At 59.0% G+C, this 9387-nt stretch overlaps 1 protein-coding gene across 1 annotated transcript; it reads right to left on the bottom strand.

Annotated features, from left to right (window-relative positions):
• Nucleotides 1–2609: 2609 nt before the first annotated feature.
• SLC51A (solute carrier family 51 alpha subunit) lies at nt 2610–9185 on the bottom strand. Its single transcript, XM_026070928.1, has 12 exons — nt 9113–9185; nt 8942–9029; nt 8301–8394; nt 5582–5695; nt 5302–5396; nt 4707–4861; nt 4494–4567; nt 4255–4413; nt 3693–3804; nt 3396–3542; nt 3071–3176; nt 2610–2986 (listed from the first exon to the last, which is right to left on the bottom strand). Exons 4-12 carry the CDS (start codon nt 5614–5616, stop codon nt 2850–2852), a joined length of 1020 nt encoding a protein of 339 aa, XP_025926713.1. The 5' UTR covers nt 5617–5695; nt 8301–8394; nt 8942–9029; nt 9113–9185; the 3' UTR covers nt 2610–2849.
• Nucleotides 9186–9387: the final 202 nt, after the last annotated feature.

Genomic DNA, 9387 nt, shown 5'->3' with positions numbered 1-9387 from the left:
CAGCCGTGATATGTACGGCTCCGGGAGCGTGGCTGGCTGCTACTGATTTTTAAGCTATAACGAGCAAATACGGTCACTCGATATAAACCAGTTTTTAATCCCCTGGTTTACGAGTGGTGGAGCACTTATTTTATATTACCCACATTCTCTCTTCCCTAATCTTCCCCACCTTTCTTCACCCTTCCCTCAAAGTAGTGTTAAGTTACTTTCCCCAGCCAGATCACAAAGGCCAGGCTGCTTTAGAGCCTCGCTACTATTTTAAACACAAGATACGCGACAGTGTTCTGCAATGTTGGTGTTCTGAATGGTGGTTTGTTCTACAGAGACCTTACGAATTTCCTGGTCTCTGCAAAACCTGGAGTGCTTGGTAAGAAGCCAGACATGGTTTTACCTGTAGCTTGGCATAACAGAGCTGTTTCTTGTAACCAACGATACTTGCTTCCTCCTCACACTTAAATTAAAATTGACACTCCAATCCCAGACTAGTCTTTTTTTTTTTTCTTTTGGTTTGTTTTTTTTTTKGGGGGGGGGGGTGTATTTTCTCCTCGGTTGCTGGACTGACCACATCTCCAGTGCCACCCTATCCTGCCAGGAATAGGACAGAGCTTGAACTTTGGGCAAGATATGTAAGCTGGGTTCTCCAGGGACATCTTGTCAATCACAAATATCCTCCGTGCTGCCACTTCAGGGCTATCCAGTACACCCCTAACCTGTCCTGCTCCCTTTAAAAGAAGCATCCAGAAGGGATGTGTTAAAATTAGGCATGAAGTAAGAGGCAGAGCGGAAAAATAAAATTTCACTAGCATGCCTTGAAAAATGTGCAGTTCTCATCTGGAGCTTGATGCTGCTAAATCCAGAGGCATCARCTTCTGTGAGACAGCCCTGCCTCCATTCCTCCTCTGAAGAACATGGCACTTCAATAGCATGTTGGTAGGGTTACAGGAGAAATTTTTTGATTTCTTGGAAAGTATGGCACACACCTGCACTCACAAATATTTTCTAGAGAGTTGGGACTTTACTGGGATCTAGTTCTTGTAACCTGAAGCAGATGCTGRGACAGTGAATACACTTGGCTGTAGCAGTGACTTCGGTGGGACAGACCAGAAATCTCTGCCTCTTGCYCCCTGCCCTTAGGGAGGATGCCTTGCTGTCAAAGGCTTCCTTTTGTAAAGCCTTCAGATTTTCTGCCTGCTGTAGGTATGAGGCTAGGTCTGGCTGTCCGGCAAGGGGGCCGAGTCTCTTATTTTGCTGCTTGTCTGTGTGTTGCATCTTGTCAAAGCCATGAGATCTCTGGCCCCCAGCACTCCTGCTGGTGCCTATAAAGCTGTGTCAGTAAGAATCATTCTCTGTTACCATGAATCTGTCAAAACATGTCAAATTTGACAATCTTGTAACTGATCGCCATTGTATTTTCCAGTTGAGCAGTTTGACTTTGAACACAGCCACTTGCAAAAAGCTCAGAACAGCTGTTTTTCCCCCTCCTGGGACAGAGAACTTGCTTTTTCCCCAGAATGAGTAAATGAAATAGATAATATTTGGGAGCTTTGGATTTCTGACTCTCCCCTTCCCTAAAATGTTGCCCTGGCCAAAGGTAACATGGCAAGGGGGATCAAGAGGGTGCCACAGACCGGGTCACATGATGTGGACCAGTGCTTCAGTGGTGCCCAAGCAGTCGACTCTGGTCTTAGCACTGATGTTCCGGTGTCTGCTGTACATCTCCCTCCGGGCTGTCTTAGCCAGCCCTTCTACTGCCCACTCTGGCCCCAGAGCCGTGGCTCCCTCCGGATGTCTCTTCTCAATCAGTGTTCACTGTGATGGTTTCTCTGTGTGGGCCTATGTGCACATGCGTGTGTCTTACTGGCTTGTTCTTGAGTTGTTGTTTTGGCTTTATGTTTAGCCAAATAAATGCAAAAGTAATTTTACCCAGTGTGTGCCAAATCTCTTCTGCTGTCCCAGTGCAGCAAGGTCTCATCCTGGTCTCCTTAGCTGCCATCTCAGGAATGATTTGAGTGAGAAGATGCTCCGTGGAAAAAAAAAATGTACCCAGAGGTTTCTACAAGTCATCGTCATTCCTGATGTCTGTCCCCACCTCTGTCCTAGGTGTAGAGCAGGTACTGCTGCAGGAACAGATCCTGGGCAAGGCCAGTTAAAGCAGCATTAACAAATCACCTGTGTTATATAAGGATGGGTCCCTCCTTTCCCCAGTTCCAGGCTGGCAGCTGTGGACGCTCCCCTGTGCTGTCAGGAGCAGTCCCTGCCATGGGCCTCTTGCCCTAGGAAAAAAGCCAGGTGCTCACATGTTTCCCTGGGCAGATGTCTCGGAGAAAATGTGGCTGCCCTGGATTTGCCCTGGCCACGTGAACCAGGCTGGATGACTGGCAGGACCCTGCCTGCAGCACTGCTCTGCCCAGCCTTCAGGGTCCATGTCGTGGCTGGCATTCAGCATCTCTTCTGCCCTAGCCCACCTGCGACAGACCCRTGTCATGGCTGTATCGCTCTGGGCTCCATCTTCCTCCCCTCTGTGCACTCCATGTGAGTCATCACCCACCCCAACCTGGACAGGAGAAAACCTGAGCCTGCAATTGCCAATAAAAGATTCACGTGCAAATTTGTCTTTATTCAGTGCCAGACAGAGTCCCCTGGGCTTTAAGGCTGCTTCACAGATGATCTTTGGTTTGTGTCCTTCAAGTTTCAGATCCTTTTAGCCTGCGCTGCGATGCCCTTTTTCCCTCTGCGTTACTTGCTCCCAGCAGCTTCCCAGGGCCATACAAGGAGGAGGTGGCTGGGGAGGGCAAGCCAGCACCCCGGCCTTGCTGTGCCCCTTGGCACCGCCCTTTGCTCCCTCCTGCTCAGACCTTGATGTTGGTGTCCGCAGGTGCAAAACTGATGGGCTGGTAGCCTGGTTTGTCATCCTGCTTGCGGTAGTATATCCGGGTCACCACAGCCATGATGAACGTTTGCAGGATTGTCAGCTGCATATTCATCTCTTAAAGTGAGAAAAGAAGGGTTATTTGAAGCTGCCTTCATCAACCATACCTGTTCTGTGCTCCCTGCCTCCCTCACTACTCACGCTGTGACCTGGCCTTGGAGGAGAGGGGTGGCCAGCAGGCGATGCTACCGTTGTTGGCCAGGATGCTAAAGATGGAGGGCTGCAGCGCYGTCAGGATGAGGAGAACCTGCAAGCACAAAGAGAGGGGTGGCACAGATGAATTGCTGCTGTTCACCTTTCCCTGCAGCCAGCCCCACTCTTCTGCAGCCGGGCATGGATCTCACCTTCAGGCAGCTCCCATCCCACCTCCTGCTCTCCCCACATATCTCCTGATCTGCTTCCAGCAAGTTCGTGCTGCAGAAAGCTTTTGCTGGTCAGGAAGATGATAAGCAGGGTGAAGGGTTACCTGGAAGCAAGCAAACTTGGCCCCGATGTTCTGCTCTTTCAAATGCAACCTGGCCTGCCGGAAGAGGATGCCCAGGGCCCACAGGCCAAAGATGGTGGAGACACCCAGGAGCGTATTGATCCAGAGAGCCACGCTCTTCTCTGAGATCTGGGGGAGGCAGAAAACCCATCTGGGCCTGACAAAGCTGCAGTGATGCTGGCCATGACTGCAAGGCAGGGCCCAGCAGAGGCCCAGCCATGCAGGTTGAACACTCTGTCTCAGAGGTGGCCCTGCCTGTCCCCACATCCTGGCACTCACATCAGCAGGATTGTAGTTCCCATCAGCAGCCAGGACCAGACCCACAAAGACAGCGACTGCCTTGAAGAAGGTGTACTGGAAAGTCCCCAGCAGCAGCAGTTGGAGCTTTCTCCTAGTACAGCAAAAGAGACCTGTGACATCCCGAGGTGCCCGAGCCTCTGCCTGGTGCCTTCTCTTCCTCACTGGCAGGAGGATGGCCAAAGACAAGGGCTTGAAAGCACTGAGCAGGCATGGCCTTGCCCGGGCATGAGGGCAGAGCCCGGCCCTGGGCTGCTCCCCGTGGGCCCTGCTCCTCCCTAGGCTGGAGGGCTGCTGTCTGGTATGGGTGGCAGACCTGGCCCGCTCTGCCCCAAGGACTGCTGTGGGGAAGAGGAGGGGGAGGAAGGATAGTGCTACCCCAGAGCTGGAGGAGTGGGGTGTTCCCAGACAGCCTCTTTTCTCTAGCTGGTCCCAGAGAGCCCCTGAGCTGCTCCAGTGCCCTCAGCCCCATGCCTGGAGCTGCCTTCCCAAGGGCAGGGGTTTACCCCAATCCTCCCTTGGCTGACCTGGGGCCCTCCCTCACCTGTTCATGGTGATTCGGGGCAGGCATGGGCAGCAGCAGCAGCAGGGCCCGGTGCTGATCACCATGGGCACGTCCTTCAGGGTGCTCAGCACTGCCTCCTTGCCCCCAAAGCCCTCCACCATGATCAGCATCAGGAGGTAGAAGCAGACGGCAAAGTACCTGGGGAGAAGGACAGTGAGTGCAGTCAGGCCTCATCAGCGCCCCGCTCGCCCATGTCCCTCAGGGGAGGCGATACTCACGTCGTGGTCGCCATCTCCACCACCATCATGGAGCGGGGGATCCAGAGACCGAAGCAGCTGACCACAGACACGACCTGGGGGAGACATAGGCTTTGCACAACGGTGTTCCTGCCTTCCGAGATCTCGGACCCCTCAGGCAGCCTTGACCCCATGGCGCCTGCCTGCCCGCCTGCACGGGGTGATGCTCACTGCCGCTCCCCGGCCAGGACTCACTGTAGGGGCTGAGCTGCTCCAGAGGAGGGTCTTCATCTTGATGGGGCAGCGGATCTTGCGAGTGAGGTAGAAGGCCTCCTCCACAAAGATGGCGACCGAAAGCAGCGTCAGGAAGGTGGCAAGGCCCATGATGGAGAGTTCGACGACGTCCAGCTCTGCCAGGGAGGGATGAGAAACCAGGACCCATCCCATCCTCCCAGGGCCACCGTGGCAGGGAGCTCCTAGGGAAACCACTTCTCCGCACCCACCTTGGGGCCCCTTCGTGGCACAGATTGTGGCTGGGCTTGGGAAGACMCTAGCTGCATCCTCATCATGTCTGGCCCTGCTCCTCCCATGTCGCCTGCCTCAGCGCTGGCCCTCGACTCTCTGGGCCCCCCCATTCCCAMAGGCAGGGATGTTGGATGTGGGCCAGGCGGTGCCATGGGGCTGAGACCCCAGCCCAGCACCCCACTGCCTTCTCCCCTTCCTGGGGGCTGCTCCCTGCCTGCCCTGCTGCAACCACCCTCTGCCCAGGTCCACGCTGGGGGCGAAGGGAGCGTCCCCAGCTCCCGGCGGGGGCCAGGCCCCTCCATCCTGCCCGTCCCCCCCCACCTACGTTGCAGGAGCTGCTCGGAGGTGGGCGGCAGGGCGAAGCAGGCCGCCGGGACRCTGAAATTCCTTATCAGCATCTCCACGAGCGGCTGGGGGAACCTGCGGAGAAAGGAAGCACTGAGCYGGGCTGGAGGGCCATGGGGGTCACCCAGCCCTGCAGAGTCCCTCCCCTGCCCCTGCGCCCCCCCTCCCTTAACAGAGGGGATGACCCAAAACCTCGCCCCAGAAGCTGGGATTTGCCCGGCTGCAAAGTGATCCAGGGAGAGCGGGTGCCCACCACCCACCTGGGGTCCGGCGCCAGCTCCAGGGGGGGCTCCATCCTGGCGTGCTGCTCCTCGGCTCTGCCCCGCCGGCTCCGGGGCCGCTCGGCACTGCTTGCTTCGGCTCCCCTCGCCGCCCTGCGGGGTCAGAGTCCCAAAGGGCGGGGAGCGCGGGGAGGCCGCCGCGCCTCGTTCGAGTTTAACCAGCCGCCGGCGCTCCCCTCCCTCGGCCGCCGGGCCCGGCGCTCATTGGAGGCCCCCCCCGCGCACCCCAGCCCGCGAGCAGCGCTGCCGGGCCCGGCCGCCCGGTTATCGACCCGGGCGCCGGTGCCGGGGGCGGGAGAGCGGGTTGTCACACGGCTGGCGCTCCCGCACGTCTCCGGGACGCCGTGTACGAAGAGGAGCGGGGCCCTGCCGCCTGCCCGCTCCATCGGGAAGCCCGGAGATGGGTATGGGCAGGGGGGCCCGATGCTGCTGGGGTTGAGCCGGGGCCCCCGCGTCCTCCTGTGCCCCCCCGCCGCAGCGGGCCTCGGCACACCAGGCGGGACTTCACGCTGCCCTGCCCACAGGGCCGTGGGAAGCCAACGATTGCACGCGGGGCTGACGAGGTCCAGACCGTCCTTCCCGGCAGGAAAGCGGCCGCTGTGGTGCCCACCCCGCTCATGCAGCTCTCTGGGCCCTGCCCGGAGGCAGAAGTGCCTGTGACAGTGTGTGATGAGTTTGCAAGCGCTCGGCTCCCAGGAGGCTGGGGCTGGGCCTGGCTGAGAGTCGCTCCCGCAACGCTAGAGGGCAGGGCTGGCCTGTGATGCAGCACCGCGGGCTCAGCACCGCGGGCTCAGCACCCGCCTCGCAGACCCCGCTGTGCTTCTCGGCCTGCAGGCACTGGCTGTGACAGGCGATGCCCGGCCCGGGGAAGGCAGGAGGGGGCACACCGAGCAGGGGCGATAGATGGGGAATAGGGGTATCCTTAGCTGAAGTGGCCACCCCCCATCCTTGTGGGTCCTGGGGGTGCCTGAGGCTCCTGGTGCCTTCCCAGCACCCCAAGGGAAAGGAGCTCTGGTTTGCACTGGGTCCCGAGGGCCTTTGAGCCCCCATCCCTCTGCCCCCAGGGGATCCTACTGAGGCCAGTGTGGCACCCACACCCAAAGAGGTCCCCAGCACCCTGCCATGGGAATGGCATTGCACCTTGTACCCCTGTCCCTACGTGCCATACTTCACACCCCTCCCTATATGTTGCACCTTGCACTCCCAGCCCTACGCCTTGCACCCCAAAACACCTGTGCTCACGCAGCATGCCGTGCACCCGTCCCTACGCCCAGCTGCAYGCGCAGCTCTGCGCCCCCCACGCCTGTCCCTGCATGCTGCGCCCCRCGCAGCCATCCCTGCGCACTGCGCCCTGCACCCAGGGTGCATGTCCTTGGCCCGTGCGGGGTCTGCCCTGACACGCATGCCCACGTGCCGCGCAGCCCGGGTGGCGCGCACACGCTGCCCCGGTGCCCGGCACCACCCGTGGGTGCACGCTGTGCACAGCGGCCCCCTCGCCCAGCCCCCCCGTGGCTCTTTCCTCCCTGACTTGCTGCTCTGGCGTCCTGGGCACCATCCCCACTGCTTTCTGCCTGCACCTGCTGGAGTCCTGGGCCACTGCGTCACCCAAGCACAGCATGTCCTGGGCCACCAGGTGCCGCAGCAGGGCACGGGGCCAGGGCAGAGAGCACCTTGCCAGCCCCAGCGAGGTCTGCAGGACACGGCAGGAGCCCCAAGCCCTGAGCTGAGAGGGCAGTCCAACATACTGAAGTTCTCCATGAGTCAAGGCACTCCATGTGGGTGCACACGCATGTGCGGAAGGGTCCATCCCTGCCAGCACCTCGCCGCTCCCCGGGGATTTCCTCCAGTGGCCCTGCAAAGTCCCTGGAAGGAGCTTCGGGCTTTACCAGCAGGGGTTTCCCTGCAACAGGGAGAAGTGTTCCCATGGGTGCTGCCCCTCCCTGAGCTCACTGCTGGCAGSATCAGCACTCTCCAGCCAAAGCAGGCCTGCCCGGAGAGACCCGGGATCCCCCTGCGCCTGCCCGGGCACCCACCCACACCACACTGGGACTGGACCGAGATGGGCTGGACCTGCCTCTCCTCTCACTGTGCCCTGGGACCTCTGTTTTCAGTGCTCTGCCTCCCGCTGCCAGGGCCCCCAGAGCCGAGGCCACCGCTGCAGGCACCTCCGAGACCCTCCCACCAGCCTGGGCGCGGGGCTGCTTCCCGGGGTCCCCGCCTGGTGCAGCAGCAGCATCCCAGGCAAGAGAGGCCCTGCAATGGGGACGATGCAGACCAGCTCCCCGGGGGACAGCACTGACCGCTAGGATCCCCGTTCCTGCCGCGATCCCCCTTTTGGCAGAAAGGGAAACCAGCACACCCTACGGGAGCTCGTTCACCCCGCTGGGCCCGTGACAGAGGTGGTTTGAAGGCTCAGAGGGAGACGCGGTCCCGTCAGCCTCGTGGTGGGTGTTTTGCTCTGAGGAGCTGGCAGAGGGGCCATCGGCAGCACTGGCAAATCTTTCTGTTTGGTTAGCTTTTTTTAGCAAAACTCTTTGACCTTTGAAACCCTGCCCAAAAAAAMCAATCAGACCCCATTCAGCTTCTCTGTGTCACCCACACAGATGCTTTGTCAGCATTCCCCAATACTCAGGAAAGTGCTTGAAATGCAAATATTTGCATGGGTTTTTTAGACAGTTTTCCACCCATCTCTAATTACCTGGGATTACAGCCGGAGAGGCCGAGCCAGGTGGGCACAGCAGGATCTCAGACAACGCCAACCAAGCAGCAGCACCTGCCAGTGCTCAGCCACCCTGGAAAAGGAAACCCAAAATCTGCCAGCACTTCAAAATTAGTTAGAATATTGTTAGTCTGGTTAATCAGCACTACGGCAGGTAAGGACTCAGCCCATGTGTCCCTGCCTCGCTCTCCCTCTTGTGACCTTCAGCTTGAAGGCCAAAAATATATCCATGAAGGAATGCCCTGATGCTCCAGGATGCTCCTGGCCAAGCTGTGTCCACATCCCCAGCTCTTTCAGGCCAGGTCAGCTGCCTGGGATACTCACTTCCAGGGCAGTAAGGCTTTTATTTAGGACAAAGTCCTGCTCCTGAGGGCTGATTGCACCCCACCATGTTTGGCTGCAAGGTGAGCTGTGATGCCCTGAGCTCCCCCTCCACCCTCCACAGGCCGAACTTCTCTGCCGGCTGTGAATTGGCCTATCCTTTGGCAGTATCCCATGGGTTGGGCCTTGATCTGTGCTTTCCCTCCTGCTCACGGCAGCCAGGAGAGCCGTGTGGGCACTGAGGCCAGGGGAGCAGCAGCTCCCCAAAGACACCACTTTGCCACCCTGAAACCACATACCTTGTTCCAGCCAGGGACTGACAGTCACAAGGGTGCACCAACAGTGCAAACAAGGCCAAAACCAGAGAGGCAAACAGCACTAGGGCTCCTGATAGCAACAGAGAGGGGATAAAGCACTGAGAAAAGCCCCACAAATGTTGAGGAGGAGGAGAGTGATGCAGAGAGTCCCACCTCCATGAGGGGCAGCTCTATCCTTCCCTGTCGGGCCGGGGGCTGGCACAGGGATGCAAACGTGGGGCTGGAAGAGGCTGGACCGGAGGAGGCAGAGCCAGTCTTGGGGGCAGCGGGCTGGGGTGGTTCATGCAGCAGCTTGAGGCCACCCCCGTCATCAGAGGAGCGGCAGGAGGGGTTGCAGACACCAGCCAAAGACCATGCTCCCAAAGAGGAACCTGCAGACAAGCCCTGGCCAAGCAGGCACTACTGCTGGAAATCTAAGGGCCATGCAG

This window comes from Apteryx rowi, unplaced genomic scaffold (genome assembly GCF_003343035.1).
Source record: "Apteryx rowi isolate R43461 unplaced genomic scaffold, aptRow1 scaffold_32, whole genome shotgun sequence".
NCBI classification, from domain to species: Eukaryota; Metazoa; Chordata; class Aves; order Apterygiformes; family Apterygidae; genus Apteryx; species Apteryx rowi.
Note: the sequence above shows the minus strand (reverse complement) of the source record. Positions and strands in the feature narration are given on the sequence as shown.